The following is a 17638-nucleotide window of genomic DNA, read 5'->3' as shown; positions in this document are numbered from 1 at the left end:
CAAAATATCCTTTCCGTTCAGTGTCACTTTTTTATTGTTTTACCGTTCGACCCTTACTGTGCGAACATTGAGCTTACCTACCGCAACTGTGGATATTTTTCACCCCTAATACTGCAAATTTGGCCTAAAATTAGGTCAAAAAGTAGTGCATCGCACCTTAGGCTTTAAAAACAAGCCTTAATATTGAGCGAATGGTAAGTTGTGCCAGGGTAAGTACGTACTTATTCAAAACTGTAGTGCCATCAAAGTCTTTAACTCCTTAATTCTATGAAGGATAAAATATAAAACTGTCTCTGTTAATTTCCAGCCTACGTCTCGTAGGTATAATTTTTGCAGATACGCGATTAGCATTTTCTCAATTAAAGCATATGTTGTTACAGATTGTTAAAGTCTAATGTAGGGAAAAAATCCACATTGTGTCTACGAGCTGTATGAGCTTTGCAAACTTTGAAATTTTCTCTCCACTCACCTCAATAATAAAAGTATTTTCTTTTTCCACACATTAGGGCAACAAATTGTCACTAAACTTATTTCCAGCACTATTAGGCGAAAACATCCGACACGTGTCTTGGCATTTGGATGAAAAAATCTTTTTTTACGAGGTACACCTATTATCGGTAATGATACTTTCGACGTTGATAGTAAAGTGGTGGTCCTAACTTGGCTAAAATAAAAGTTGAAACTAGCTCAAAAAATTTGTTAATTTTGGTGCGACCAATAAAAAGTTACAAAGATTTTAAGGGGGCTCCTTCACGAAAGTCCCCAAACAGAGATATATTATTTCTTGTAAATAAAAGTCTACTGAATCTAATGGTGGTCTAAATTATATTTCGAATGGGTCAAAATTTTGAGAAATCCGAGCTCAAAATTGTAACTATTAACACGTGTTCCTATGGGGCAGCGTGAAAAACAATTTGTTTTCGTTTATAATAAACCTAAATTAAATGTCCCAGCAGACTGAATACATACGTTTTGTAGATGAAGTCTTCCTCTGCAATATGCTGTACTAAAAATTGTGGATAAAGGACCATTTTAGCGAGATATTTGTGATGGAAATAAATAAATAGTGTCCGGGAGGTCAGGAGGTTACGTGGGTAGCGTACATACTTGTTCACCTAATCGTGCGAGTTTTCAAAAAGTTGAGATTCGTGTAGCTTGAAGTTTGTATGCACCTAGCATTATTTTTATCAAATAAGGAGTATGGAATTAAATAAATATATACTTTTTGTATATTTTAATGCTTCTAAATATTTTTATAAATTATTTTAACAATCCTGGAAAATATATATTTGCAATGACTACCTGGTATAACCTCTTGAGTGCCTTTTTTTTCTCATATTTTGTTACATACTTTTTTTTTATGAACTTGACTTTCCTCCATCCTCTTGAGACTCTATGTGCGTGGTATTCTTTTTTTTTAGGTGGATTAGAAGGACCGTCATTCATTGTTTATCAATTAAATGATATTAATGACATACAGATACTAAACACTATAGAGGTAGAGTAATAGCAGAAAGGCATGCAAACACGACATATATATACCATATACCTATATATTACATCGCTATACTACACCAAAACAGGTGGTCTGGTCTGGTGGTGTACCCTCGTATGCACTAGACTGGTCAAAACAATAATTAATTTTTCGTACAAAATTAAACTACACACATAAATTTTTTTTTTCCCACTTCATACGTTATTAAAAATATCATAATGATTTTCAGACACACTTGTTTATTGAAAAACAAAACTTTATTTTTTGTTTGTCTTTGACCTCAGCAGTAGTCGTAGGAGCCCCCTTAAGTGACATAACAATTTTTGGGCAAACATCCATAAAACCTGTTTAGAAAAGTATTAAAGATATTTTCCGCTTCTCTTTCAACAGCTGTAATTTTTTATTATGAGCATAAAATTAGACAATTTTTTTTTTCAGCAATGTGGCTTGTTCCCAGCTTTCATTTAAGTCACGTATAAGAGTTCTTCAACCATACAAGAAGCTAGACACACATACAAGAAACACACGTATTTTTTTCGAAAGTGTACTAATATTTACATGTCTTTTGACCGATATATTTTGTAGCAGAATCACTTTGAATAAACATTGTGGATAAAATTTAAAATAGAATCACGATGAAACATAATTTTTTAAATCAATTTTATTAAAAACCATTTTTTAACTGATTCTGAACAAGTTACGGTGGAATTATTGATATAAGAGGTCTGCGTTGATGGATATACATATGTATGTATATATATATATATATATATATATATATATAAATGTATATATGTTTTTGCACTATCACGAGAACAGATTAGTATGCAATTTGCCTCCTATAGTCGTCTTCCTTATCTTAAAACCTTATTTGGCCACGTGATCAAAAGAAAAGGGATCAGCTCTCTGAATTCCCGCTAACACATCTTAGTTTTCATGCTTTTTGTTTTCTCGTTCATTCAAATACAAGTGAACAAGGAAAACTACTGCTACATCAAATTTAATGATTCTAAAAAAACAACCACATTTATTGGAATTACTAGTTTTTTCTTCAATTATTCATTATGGAATACGTTAAACTTATTGATGGTGGTTTTTTTAAGTTTCGAGATGGTCTTAAACGCATCCCTGCTGAATGAATAATCATAAAAATGATCAGGATGTGAAGCCTATCTTGAAGAAGTATAGGTATTTTTTTCCATGTGTAAAAAAGTCTCACAAAATCTATTTATATTCGTGAAGTCGTTGAAATTATGTTACTGTTCACGTAAAAGAAATGTGAGAAAACTGAAATTATAAAGCAAACTAAAGTACTAAAAACCAAAAGCGCAGGAAAATTCATACAGAACCAACATATAAATTGTCTTTGTCACTGAAGTTCTTGCAAACGAACAAATTAATTGATATCGTCTGACAATATCTTTCAACGGAGAAATATAACATTGTATATTATCATACATGTATATGTATCATTCCATCCCTTACACCTCTTACATTAATATATAAACTAGTTTGATAGCATGTAATCTTATATTAATCTCTAGCATATTGACACTCGCCTCACGCTTGTGATGCCAGAGATTTAAAAAAAGTATCCAACACGCGATGATTTTCTCTGAAAATAATTGATGTATCGGTTAACTCAATAACGCGTGATTTATTTTCGGAATCAGCACAGTATGCGTTGTTGAGAGGAGGAGGCACCAGCAGCACAACTCAGGTATTATATATAATAGTACCTCTGAAGATCCCAATAGAATTAAAACGTGAACATAAATTTCTCAGGCCTTACATAAGAAGTCGGACACCATTGTAAGGAGTAGAGTCAATATATACATCACATAATCCTATTGTGCATCGATGCCACGGGTGTAAATACCTAAAAATACTACAGGGACTTTTCATGTAAGTGTATATGATACATACATGCATAAACGCAAATAACATAGTAGGGTGTGGGTAAACTAAGCGATCGACTCTTACAGGTGTAGAGTTTCAAAAAATTGAAGTTCTATGTTTGGGACCAAAAATTTTTGATGTAGTGTACAGATGTAGTGATACATGCATACATGCCATTTGGAGGGGAAGGCAAAAAGGATGATTCTTCGAGTTTTCAGCTAAGTCCTCCCTTTATTTCAGTTTAAAGGATGAAAAAGACGAGAATGCATAGACAGCAGTCAGTGATATGAAGCAAAACCTTAGCTACATAAATGTGCATCACGAGTTAAGGCGAAAGTCATTTCAATCGCGCAATCGCGCTTTACCTCCTGACGGGCCTTTGACAAAGTAACCGACTGGGGACGATTGTATGAAAGTAAATTATGGATTAACGATGTTTTATCTTATTTTATCTTGTTTACCCAATAAATTCACGCAGAACCGTCCAAAGACACACGATTGTCTATACATGTACGTATCGGACATCGGACACGTGCAGAGTGTCAGGAAACAGAAGCACTGCTTACAAACGACACAGTAAAAAGTATACAAATGACAGCTGTTGCAAAGCGATTTGCATTAATCTTCCAACGATAATGCCCACACCGAGACAATACCTATGTACATTATGCCTCATGCGCTATACATTGGGTTTTACAACAATGTAGGGCAGAGGCGATAGTGAGCTATCGCGTCATTTGTACGCCAATTAACATGTAGTGTAACAGCGTGCTACTGTTGTTCATTATTACTTGTTTGAAATCAAATTATTGCTTTTGCAGATAAACATCGTTAACTTTCGGGAGCAAAGTACCAGTCATCACGTGATATGTTTCCTTACTAGTCGTCAATCGTCATGTGTGTCGTCGTTTAAAAGGATTTCGATGAGGAGGCGATAAAATGGACACTATCAGATCGAGTTTACCAAATTTTTGGGCAGTCTGATTTGCCAGCTGATACGTAAACCTTAGACAAGTGCACCTATAGCGAAACTCAAAATACATCCGCAATACTCAAGTGTGACTCCGGGCTTTTAAAAATTTATTAAGTAAGCTCCAATCATGAAGAAAAAAAAACTTTTCTCAAAACCCGAAATTGTTCAGAGCCCTCGTGTTGTTGATCAGAAAATCGTCCCACCGTCCCACGTACAAAAAAACTTGTATTACTGGGACTGGTTATAATAGTTGTTTAGTCGACCATACTTATTTTCACGGAAAAACGCCTGTTCCTATCCTAAAAAAAACGATGGGTCACGTGATGAAGCCTGTTCATTCGTCACGTGATTGGCTTAGATTGATCAAGCGCGGGTGGATTTAAAAATGAGATTTAGAAAAATCAGTAAAAAGTCATTTAAATTTGTAAGTTGATAAATATCACAATATTACGCGTTACGAAAAAGATATAATTATCGTATTTTTCTTTAAAAATATAGAAAATAAATGTTTGATTAAATTTTGGGGGTTGGCGCGTGGAGCGCGCAGGGGGTACAGCCCCCTAGTAAAAGAAAAAATTAATATCTGTTTTTCCATGCAAGTATGAGTGTGGCATTAACCATGTTTTACTCGCGGTTGGATCTCCTGCTGCACCAAATACAATAATGTATACGGGCTCCCGTTAGAGAACGCACCACGTTCACCGAAATAACGACGAGATACGAATCATTGGGGCTGCATTTATCCATTTCCAAGGTTTCAAAAGTTATTCATTCGCCAAAGAAGCCGTTCGTTTTTTGAGAAAAACAAAAATCGGCCCAGATCAGGCCGCTCGATCCAGCGCCACGTTTGTAATTTCCCCGTTGCATACTAACGTGCAATGAGTGCGTCATGGGGAACGATGTTTTCGTCTCCACTTGCATTTTCATGCCATGATCCATGAAATCCAGAAATATACTCACAAGAAAGGAACCGCAATCCTCACTTACATAAACATATTTTTGTACACACCCAATACCGGTTTCGCGAGCCCTTGATATAGTCGACCATCGATCATTCGCGATAGGATCGCTGTAGGGCCCGCAGCACTCCTCGCGAAAAAAAGGTACCATCACGTGCAGGCACTAAAAAAAACAATGAAACTGCAGGGAGGAACCGCGCGTGCTCGCACATCAAAGAGGCTATAGCCTCCAATTTTTTGTCCCTCCCCTCTGTTGCCGCTCAAGCGACCTTGCCAAGGCCACGAGGCGCTCACGCGAATTTACACGCGCATGTGTACCCATAATGACTGTCCGGTAGCCGCAACCGCAAAATTACGACGACGTCGATGTACTTTAACAGTGAAATCTCCGCCCGTAGAAGGTAGTACTTTGATCGATCGAGAGAGTCTCTTTGCTTGTTGTTCTTATTTGCAAAAACCAAACGTGAGGTGCATGTACGGAGAGGTACAAGTCAGGGCACGGAAAAAGTGGCTTTTTAATAGACTCGTTTTCACGCATGCGAGAGATGAAGTTTCGAGAACGCGGAGATGATTTAAGGTGTAGAAATGATTGCTACAATGCTGTCGATGGGCGCGCGATTTATGGGTATTTTTTTTCTTTCGACGTACCTGATGGGTACGGATTATTTTTCTTTTTTTATCGAGTAATTGCACAGTGCCCGTGTCGGCAGACACGAAGGCGTGTCAATAAGTATCGTTTCAATGCCACGAAGGCACTTATCGAAATTTATAGTGTACAAAAGGGGGATGTAGTACGGCGATAGAGATGTTGGAAACTTACAGGTGTAAGACAGACCTCAGAGTTGGAACGTGTTCTGGATTATTCGATGTACTGTGTATCCCAGTGCTTTAAAAAATTGATAAATAATTGAAACTCTGATTGAAGAAGTGGATGATTCAGAGAATTTTTCAAACAAAATTTTTCAATGGTATCTCGGTGTCACCTTGAAAAAAGGAAAAGTTTGTCTTTGTTAGGTTTGCAAATTAAATAGCAGTACTGCCATTACAAAATTTAAAAAAAAAAAGATCTGCTTAATTAATTAAAATTTGGTTCGAGAAAATTGTTTCCTTGTGCAAAAATTACCTTTAACGATTTCTTTCAATTTTTATAAACAAAAGACATTTTACGATAGTGAAGTGAATAAGATTTCCAAAAAAGTTGGCTTGATTCTGTATTTAAAAATTTGTAGAATTCAATGCTACTTATCAATCAAAAGTTGAAGCAGATGAAAAAAAAGCATCGACAATTGATAAAAATAACATTTTAATGGTATTCGCAGTTAGAAATATTTTCTTACTTCGATACGAGCGTTGAGAGTCATATCTATACTGATTGATATACTTCGTAATACAAGAGCCATTGAATTAAACGCCAAGACTGTGTCTCGTATTTCAGTCCAAAATTGCTAGAAATATAGTTTATAGAGATCCGTTGCTTTAAAATAATTTTTAAAAAGTCTTTGATTTCAAGAGAGGTTTGAATTGACATTTTGAGCTTTCAAGTGCTCGTACGATTAGTAGACATAACATGCAGACTTTCTTGCTTGAAAAATATCTATGACTATGAGATGCTGTCAGAATAATTATACAGTTTATGTACCTAGAAAAGTAAAACTATTAGGATCAAATCTAGTAGAGGTCAGAACTGATCGAAATTTATGTACGTTCAATATAACGGAAAAATAAACAGTTGTGAATTCAAGAGATCACATCTCGAAACGGCACTGGCGTGTGCATTTATTTACTTTAAGTACCTATGTACTTTGAAAGACGACCATTAAATTATTCTGAATAAGGAAATAGCGGATTATTGAAATCGAGTTGTGTGCGAACCATGTTTCAAGTCGTGGAACAAAATATATGTAGTAAAATCACATATGGGTCATTTTATAAAAATTGGAATAATTCAAAAGCTGAAATGGACAAAGACTATCAGAAGGCTTTTTTTTGTAACAGGGACATGTTATATAATATTCTGTGATGTTCTAAGAGAATTGCCGTGAAATGAAGATAGTGATGGACCAAATAAAAATTAAACTTTGCCCTTGCACTTATAATATATATCATGTATGTAACAGCTAAATTTGAATTCATCACCTTTCGAATCGATAACCGAACACTTTGCAAAGATACACGAAATACTGTAGCGTTACGGGCTACTCCAAGTTTTTATTTTGGGGAGCCTAACAAATTCGCCATCTTCTAGTACTGGCAAATAGTGATGGAAAAATCTAAAAAAGTTCATATCCTTGTAGCCTCCACAGAATATAAAACATTTTAGTTAGAAACCATAATTCAATTACATCTATCGCTAAAACCATTTCATGCGTGTGTATTGTGTTTATAAGATTCTATGACCATCACCTTGACAGCATGAAACTCATACAAATTGCTTTTTTGGTTCTCTTCAAGGTGCAAAAGTATAACTTAAACCAAATTTTTCTTTCCAAAATAAAGAACTGTAATGGGGTGAGAAAATAAGTTATCTGCATTTTCCAAATACTTAAGTTAGACATTCCATATAGGAAAAAATAGAGATTTAGCCAATTAGTAACACATAGAACATACTACGCTACTAATTCAAACTCACCAATCTCCGACTTTCCATTCGACACAATGCTTTCGAAATAACCATCGTACGCTTATAAAATATACATCATTATGTATACCTATATGTACACACCCGTAGTTTATCTAATATCCATTGCAAAACGCGCGTAACCTTAAATGGCCTGAACGATAATTTCAAAACGCGCCAACGAGACAGCATCGTCGAGCCTTTTAAATAACGGGTAACGAATCACTGCGCTGGCTTGGAACGTTGGCATTATTCGCGATCGTGGAACCCCTTCAACTCATTTTTATTATTATTATTATTATTGTTATTATTATTATTATTATTAGACATACGAAATAACCAAACGGTGGGCAATTGCGAGGGTAACTGTGTCCCAATATGTCGGTATTCTCTCGAATGTTGGATTATTTTGACGGATGTCAATCTCCACCCTTCTCCTTTCGCGAGTCAATGCACAATGCAATTAATTACATGAACTTGTGTACGCACTGATACGATGTAAGGTACACGTACCTACGGATGGTAATAAGCTTCATATTACATCTTACGATTGCATGGAGGGTTTCAAAAGTTTACGTCTCGTTTCGTAGCAAAAATTTTCAAATTCTCGCAGGTGCAGTAAGTTGTAGTGTAAAAATTCCAGCGTCACAAACGGACTTTGCTGTTTTTTTCTGATTACCAGATACTTGCTCAACTGAGTCTCTTTGATTGATTGCAGTACCTAATATGCTAAAATGCGTAATGTAATAGTCACGTGAGTGGCTGAATTGACTTACCAACAGAGCTATGTTTGGCATGATAATGACATCACTTTCGGTTCCGTTGCTCAAGTGTGGCATAAACTTCAAGGGATGGAGGGGTACCGTCGAGACGGTTCCGTTGTCGTTAAACGAAATGTTTCCGTGTTCAAGGAATTCCCTGTTTGGGTGAGAAAATTTTATTCATTCAGTATTCATCACCATTACACCGCAATTATCGAGATGTGGTTTTAAGTTTACTTCCGTTTGCCCCTAATAAGGCCTTTTCAAAACAGCGCAATATAATTAAAACTAATTGCAAAAATTTGGTTTGACTTGGTCCACGTTTGGTACAACACAATTTTAATTTATAAGAAGTTGCAGCTACTACACCTATATATTTATTAAGTGTTATGAATGAAAATAAACAGTTCCCAGTTTTCCATTGTATTGTTTTATCACTACAAATTGTCGCTTAATTGTATTCAGATTTTTCAAATATTCTCTCATCAACACAATTCATTGTCCAAATTTTAAATTAAAAGTCCAAGAGGTCAAGAATTACCAAAGCTCAGTGTCAAATTTTGTTTTGCAACGTTATGGATTAACAACTAATTATTCCCTTAAACTCTTGGCATTCAATACAAAAATGAAATTTGGCCATCCATATGAGATAGAGACAAACGTTCTTCTAAAATTTAAAAAAACTTTGGTGATACCTGTTTTAATACCCAAATTTAAAGGATTCTGTTAAAAAAAAAAAAAACCATGCAAAGGTTAAATTAAACACAGAAATTTTCAAGGGTAGAGTTGAATTGCATTGTATCACGTTTGTGCTGGGCAAAGTTCCGAGATACTTTGATCAAACCGGTAATCTCTTCAATAGCGAAGGTAAACGTCAATCGATTTCACTGTAAGACATGCAGAGCGTTCAGTTGCTTGTCCACAAAGAGGCAGAAAAAATTTGCCAATCACGTCGACCGACAGTCGAAAAAATATAAATAAAAGGAGCTTACTTGTAGACGTACGGTCCGACCTGCTGGAGTTTGATTTTGGCGTCCTGGCCCGACATGTAGGCCTCGTGGTTGGTCACATTGAAGAGGTAGACCTTGAGATAGAGATCGATAGGCGGGGCCCTCCAGATATCAAACATCTCTCCACCCTTGCCAAAGATCGACTTGTACTTGAAAATGTAGTCGTACGGCTGCAGTGCCAGTAACAGGCAGCCGGTAAACAAGCCCAACAAGCCCATCGTCATTAACATGAAGATACCTGTGGAATTGCAGAAAATTATGATACCTTTAGTCAATGCTTTTTAAATCTTTTTTTTTTTATCCACATATCGTGTCAGTATTTTGGTCGCATGTGTAGATCAGGGTTTAATGCGTATCAATAAGTATAATATTTCCCTGTGAGTTGTCGACTAAGAAAAGCGATAACGTACAATTTCTTTTATTTTAAATAGAAAGACTCAAGGCTTCATCAACTATTAATCGCCTGAGAAAACATATTTTTTTAACGTAAGTAGCACCTTATTCCACTAAAGGATCCATAGACTTATGTTTTGTCAATTTATAAATATTTAAATGTACCAACGACATGCGTGAGGTTCATGCCAATAGACGACTGAAGAGTGAGCACAATGGTAGAGGGAAGAAATAATAGTAAGTTTTACTGTAGGACTTGGAAAGAAATACAAAGAGTAATGGTACTTGCAATGGAATTACCACTGAAGAAGTAGACATTGCACGAACAATTTATGCTCAAATTTTCCACTTTCTTCATTAATTTGTACAAGAAATGCTTTATATTTTCCTTTTTAATAAATTTCTTTTTATTTCTAATAAGAAAATTTGTTGATATCAAAATACAAGTTTCGCTGTTTGTCAAATGATTATTTATTATTAGTATAACTGACACAGATTTTATAAACAAGTGAACATTTTAGCTGCACTCATTGTCTTGAACGTACCATGTAAAGTTGAAATTCAATAAATGTGAATGGTGTATAATATTGGAACAAGAAAACAACAACCCAATGGGATTACTATGTTATTGGAACGGCAGAATACAGTCGATGGAAGAATTCGATTGTACTATATGTTTTTTTGTGCGAAAAACGTGACGATAGATGTTTTTAATATTATTAAACCACCGATCAAATTTCCACAGATGTACGGCTTGCGGAGTCCCGAAGTCAATTACGCTCTCTCAGCGAATGATTCTCCAAACAGCGATTACGAGTGATTTGCACGATTAAATTATCGTAAAACGCGTGAGTTATTGGTTTTGATACGAAACCGAAGGTGTTATCTTAATGAATCGTTAATACTTTGCGTGCCGCTTTGCGCATCGGGACTGTATGGATATTACCAATTGATTCGAAACTACAGCGTGTCTACAACCCCACACTCGTCTACATAGGTATGAGGAACTGCAATCAAGATTACTGTGATTTACCGTTTGATACGCCTCTATGAACAAACCTCAAACAAACTCCCAAAGCGAGTATACTTTGCAACTTTATCAAACTCGATCTCACTTCATAATGTGCTATGGAATATGGAAATAGTTGAGCTGCTCGAACCAGATGCGAACGCTCAGAAATAGTGTATGAATCAAACAAATCTGGCGCCGAAAGAAAATCAGGAGCAGAAAAAAAAGAGAGTGCAGGAAAACGTTCGTCATGAGTAAGATAGCGTAGCTGAACACTATATTATACAGTAGGTACATAATATATGCACATCATTTCAGCGTTTAAGCGTTTTGATGCTCATTACCCATTCCCGACGCGTGTACTTGATTCTCGATCGCAACGGCTACGGCCAAAGAATCGATCTACCGTGTTAATTTGAACATATTCCACGACACGACGGGGGAGCACGGCTCTTTTAACTTAAACTAGTGAAAAACTACGCACAGTTGCAAGTCGTCATAGTTTTACTCCGTATAGATGATGTTGGCATTGACTCTGTAGTTAACTATTCATTTACAGAGTATTGAGAAACTTTTGATTTATTCGGATAAAAAATCAAAATTATCGTACATCCGGAAGAATGAAATAGTGACATGTACAGTAACAAAGTATACAGTGCTTCCGATCACTCGGTGGGTAAATTCGGGTCGGAGAAGGTTACCGCGACCGATGACCGCGTCGAGACTTTTCTCACGTACTTTTTGCCCCGATAAACGCGAATTTCGGTGATAATCGTCCAAGAAATATAAATGTAAACACTTTTCATTGACTTATCTGCAATCCCACCGAGTATGCCAATAAAGGAGAAAACAGAAAGATAATGGCAATTTATTTCAACCAACAGCGTTTTTTTATGAGTATTTTCAATCCAAACAAAGAACCGTACGGGCCACACCTCATGCGTGTCAGAAGCTGTGCGAGAGAAAGTAATTAAAATAAATGCTGCACGTTGTTGTATCGAAAAACGATCGAAAAAAGAAGACAAAAAGTTACCCCTCGAAGAAAACAAGCAATAAAAGTCGCTGCCGTGGCAAGTTTTCACGAGACTATATATTATTATTGTTATTATTGGTAAAGGCACAACAGAAAGAGAAAAGAACAAAGTACCGCGTGATTTGCCCGCATCCCCGATACGTAGGTGTACCGGGAATGCCGAGCACTTTGACCCTGATCTTCTCTCTGCCTCTCCGCTCGGTAGCTGTCGATAATCGCGTCCCTGAGCTCGCACCGCTCGAGAAATTGTGCCGCCTCGCGATCTCGATTCTCTTTCTCCCGCATTTTTGCTTTATTTGTGGCGACTGACGCGCACAACAGAAAATTCCAAATAAATGGCCTGACATGCATCATAGCCGATTCCCTACGCATACTCGTCGATGCCAGCACTGACCCATATTCCATAGACTCAATAATTTTGGTTGCGAATCATGCATACATACGATTTAGCTTTCAAACGTAGAGAACCACTAAAGTATGCTTCTTTTTTTCACGAGATTCCGTTTCTTTAATCTAAACACTTCCTAACTGCTTACGAATATCTTGAGCCAAAGGAACAGTTTTTATTTCAGTTGTGGACTTGATAATTAGGTATTCTTCAAATGTCACAGGAGTGGATAAAAACCCGGAATGACACACGTACGAGATAAGTATAGGTTATTATCACCCCGATGACTGCAACTGAGTTTTAAAATAAAAAAGATGAGTAAATACCAACTTGAATGGGAATTTCTCGGTACATGTGGTTTTACCGATCAGTGCCGAAAAGATCATCCCTGTCACCCAGGTGTCCCACCCTCTGGCAGTCAGATTCGAAAGAAACAGCATGTATCAGTCTATACCTCACATTTTCGACAAACCAATCGAGCCAAAAGGCTCAAGAAGCACGGAGCTTGGACATCCGGAATCCGCATGCACCATTGACGCCACATATTTACGCGTTTCGGGATTTTTTGCGGATGTGAGTCAGAATTGTCTTTGGCTCTTTCGGGCTTTTCTTTATTTTTGCTTGCTCTACTCCTAAGCTGGTCTTCGGCGTCCTTGCGCGAATCTGAATTTCGCGTGCGCGCGACGCGTTCCCTCGAATCACAAGTACCGACAGCCGCATGCGTCACTCGCAAAAGTTGGAGAGCGAATGAAATAGCGACAGGTACGCGCGATTCGCATGACATGCCTCAACTAAATGATTAAATATGGTCGGCAGGTGGAAAACTCGTGAAAAAAAAAACGTGAATGAACTCCAGATAATCGAGTATATCCAAATGAGGCTGCACCAGCACCAAAGCAGCGTATTGGCACATCAACAGGTATCGTACTTATCGCTCGCAAAAACTTGATCAAAAGTCATGTCTGCGGCTGATGTAAGGGGAGAAAAAAAAACGCCAACGTAATCCCCGGTAGAGATGTTACGTCGGCCCGGGCGCTTTTTGATATCGGTACGGTCGACACATCGTGAATTGCGTAACGCATCACGTGCAAGTTGGAGGGACGTTATGATCTTGGCGACCGTGATCTTGAAAAGCTGGCGGAAGGGTCACGAGCGCAGTTTAAATCTTAAGGCAAAGAGCGACTCGACGCTAGCCATATCGCTCGCGACAAGCCTTTTTCCTGAGATCGACCGAGCAGTACAGCGTGTATAGGGCGTAATCGCCAAATGATGGACTCGATTGACCGATCGTAAAAGAAAAGTCGAGAGGGGGAGGTCAGAGTGGGCGCACACACGCACGACAAACGCTCCCGATAAATTATTCATTTCCGCGGGCTCCCGCTTGAATACAGATGACTCCATTACCGCGGACGGATCAAACAGTAAAAAATATTAGACACCGAATACTTGCGTAGTCGCACGGTGCGATTCTGCTCGTGTGTTTTTTTTTTTTTTCTTTTTTTTTCACTTGATCCAACGCGCTCATGGCGCACTTTTTTAATGGTCAGTAAGTAGCGAGGGAATTAATGACTGCGGGTGCAATAAGGACGCGTCGGTCGCTCGCTATTTTACGGCAATCGCGGGGAAATCCTGGCTTTGCGCAAACAAAGGCGATATTTCTTTTTTTCCTTTTTTTTGTTTTCTTGTTTTTTCCGCTCCCTTGAACAGTGGAACTAGAGAAAAAATAGCTGTCTTCGTATACGTGCGTAACAATACTCTGAGAGTGATTCTTATTCGTTTGGTGCAAAAGTGGTATGTGTCGCTGTCGCGACGTTAATGGATTGATGATCACCCCCCCTCCTTTCTCAACTTGAAGTAACGGTACTGAGCTTTCCACGTATTTCGTCTACGTTGATCGAATGACAATAGTTGCCATTTTTATGTCCATTATTACACGTTAGTTTATGTAAATGAATCGTTTCCTTGCTGATGGTTTTTTTTTTTTTTTTTTGACATATGACATGGCGTAATTTGCAGAAAATGCACGCACAATCGACTTGAATTTAAGATGATGCGCGTACCTATATTTGATATTTCCCCATCTGATGATAGCAAGACAACTTGGCTCTGCCGGTTAGCAGCGTACGTATTTTACTTTAGGGTGATCACGCTTCGAATCAATAATTTTTGAGACGAAAATCTCGAGTACTTCATTTCCATTGCAGATATTGAATACAAACTACTTGTACGGAATTTGGATGGTTCAGTTGAGGTGCCCGATGGTTACGTACCGAAAATGGTCCAAAACGAATGGTTATAGTTAATGATAGTGGATTCGGTTCTGAAATTTTTAGTTGCAAGACCTTTGATATTAAATGCCAGTGCTGATGACTTGTTCAGTCCTACCAATATTTCATGTATCCACGTATGGAAAACAATTGTTCCTCACACTATCGTGCGAGATACTTGTGCGGAAGACTATGTTTTCTGCACTTATTACCAAAAAAACTATTTTTAACTCTTTTTCTCAAAACTTGATTTTTACATCCGATTCAAGCTGTAAAATAAAGTAAAAACGCATTGACCTGCAATTATTTGTTTGAAACTGTACTGCGAGTATATAAGCTCCATAGAAAGCTCCATCCAGATTGTTATCTATTTCCGGAGTTGAGGAACGAGAGCACACATGTTCCACATTTTTAAGTACGGCACGCAGCAAGTTTTCCTGTTACGAGGGATACCCGAAAGGTAAATCTCGCTTCCTACACTCAACTATACATGCACGCTAACTCACCACCATTTATCCACCGGAGGTCAACAATGCTCTAGCATCTGAATTATTTTTCGAGGTACGCAAAGAATGGATGCACGTCCCTCATTGTGCACGTGTATTAAATGGCTTTTGGCCGTATATACAGGCCAATCAAAGATCCGTTGCAGCCGGGCTCTTGTCAGCAACGAGCGATGACTCGTCGCTCGGCTGATTGATGCAAACCACACAACTGAGGCCACTTCGCATGACATTTGTACACGTTTGCACGTTTGTACATATACATAGGTACGTATGTATTCTTAATGCGGTCGTTTAGAAACGGACTCACGCCGCTTGCATTCAGTCCATTTATAAATGCATTTGATGTGGACCAAAGCAAAGGAGCTCGGTCGCTTGTTGTGTCACGTTTAAGAGCGATTCGATGAAAAAAAAACTTTAGCTGCGGGGAGTTTTTTGAAATTAAACGATAAAAACTTTGGAGAGGCACGCCTCCGAGACAATGATTTTTTTAGTAACACACGTGTGCTTCCTCGAGTATGAAAAAACCCGTCAGTCTTGAGTTAATAAGATGTGTATTTATACACATTTTTATTTTAGTTTCTCAAAGTAGCTATGTGGAGCGAACTTTTCTTCTAAATCCTTATTCTGTTTGGATTTGGTTGATTTATATGTTTTTTTACGAATGGCAAACTGTTTTCATTAAATATTCCGTTAATCTCATCGTCTAGTTGTGTAATATTTAGTAATTCCTTAGAGCTTTGAAAAATGTATCTATTTTCAAGCTCAGTTAAAACAACCTTTCAATACTGTGAGTACTTAACTTCTGGTATTTCTTAATTGGAAAATTTGAAAATTTTTTTTGTAATTTTCAGAAAGTGAGGCAACGTGAAATTATCAAAAATAAACATGGCAAACATGAGTTGACAACAGTTCCCAAAATTTGTCATGTTTCAGGTGAAAATTTTAGAAGAAATGTTAAAAACACACTAAGTTTGACGTCGTCGACCGCGCATAGCCCACACGGCACGCTTTTGACACGCTGACCCCGAAATAAAGCTCGTCCTTAGTCCTTATGGCTTTACGAAGGTTGTAAATTTTCAAAATTACCAACAGCTAGCTACGCGCGCGCACATCCCGAGAGGTAAGTGATACTTGAGAGTGTTTCTCTATGGCAATCTGTACCGTTAGTTTTCACTTATATCGATCGGGAGACAGTATCGTTGAATCGTTCGGTTGAAATTATTCTCGAGGAATGCACATTTGTTTGTTTAAGCGTGTGTTTGTGTAGACACTTACTTCTCGGAGTATCTGTACATCACTTTTTTTTTCCTTCTATTTCTCGACAAGAGTATGAATGGAAAGCTATATAAAAAATATACCAATGAATCAGAAAAACGTATTTTCACCCAGTATTTTTAAAGAGGAAAGTAATTGTGTGCCCTACGCATGATTGATAAAAGCAAACGTCAGTAAAGTATTCGATGACAACGAAAATGTACAAGAACTGGATAATTTTTGTGATTATTTATTTCTATGTTGTTCGCACGTATATTTTTACCAATAATTTTCATCTTTAATGAATCAGTCTACGGTATAAATGTGACTTTCAATCCAAAAGAGACTAAGTATAGCTCGAAAAATTAAGTAGAAACAGACACGTTAAGTAAGACAAGCCATCGAGAGCAGCGTAGGCATATATACATACATGGTATATGTATTAGAGAAAATCCACAAAAATTTCTCGTTTTTGTCTCCCATTTTAATAAAAAACATTTCGAGACACAGCACACCTTTAAGATAGATCTCATTTTACTCGTTGTGTGATATATTACGCGGAAAAAATTTTGAATACGAGTTTTATTGAGGATGGCACCCTTTTTTTACGTTTCACATCGTAAAATTATATCTATAGCTATCACATATAGAGATATAATTTTAACAAGTGAGACGCGGAAAAAGGGTTTCACCTTCAATGAAACATGTATTCAAAATTTTTTCGTCATAATATATCACACTGCGAGTAAAATGAGCCCAGTTTCACGTAGGGTGTGGCTCAAGAAATTTTTTAAATTGAAATGGGGGACAAAAAAAGGGATATTTTTTGTGGATTTCCTCATATAAGAAAAGAACACTCGACAGGTCAAGCTGCTTGATTCCAGGAGTGATAGAGAACGGTGCAAGATCCCCCCCGCTGTTGTCCTTTTTCAGCCAAACATGCACAGACGCACTGCACAATCTCGATTTCGAGAGAAGGACAATGAAAGGGGTCGATGTTGCAGCGCGCTCTCTCACTCTGTAGCATCGTCGTCTTAGCGTTCAGTAGAACGTGATGCTCTATTCTTACACCTC

General features: G+C 37.5%; 1 protein-coding gene across 2 annotated transcripts in view; it reads right to left on the bottom strand.

The window, feature by feature from the left end:
* The window catches only part of LOC149374286 (scavenger receptor class B member 1-like), a 95058-nt gene that overhangs the window by 17851 nt on the left and 59569 nt on the right, over positions 1–17638 (bottom strand). For both annotated transcript variants that reach the window (XM_089593808.1, XM_089593807.1), the window contains 2 exons: positions 9697–9952; positions 8720–8861 (listed from right to left, as the gene is read on the bottom strand). In XM_089593808.1, coding sequence (XP_089449934.1) covers positions 8720–8861; positions 9697–9952 — 398 coding nt within the window. The remainder of the gene's footprint in view (positions 1–8719; positions 8862–9696; positions 9953–17638) is intronic.

Source organism: Copidosoma floridanum, unplaced genomic scaffold, assembly GCF_036245765.1.
Source record: "Copidosoma floridanum isolate Cflo_tuat_1 unplaced genomic scaffold, Cflo_Japanese_pri ptg000020l, whole genome shotgun sequence".
Lineage (NCBI taxonomy): Eukaryota > Metazoa > Arthropoda > Insecta > Hymenoptera > Encyrtidae > Copidosoma > Copidosoma floridanum.
This window is presented reverse-complemented; position numbering and strand designations above follow the sequence as displayed.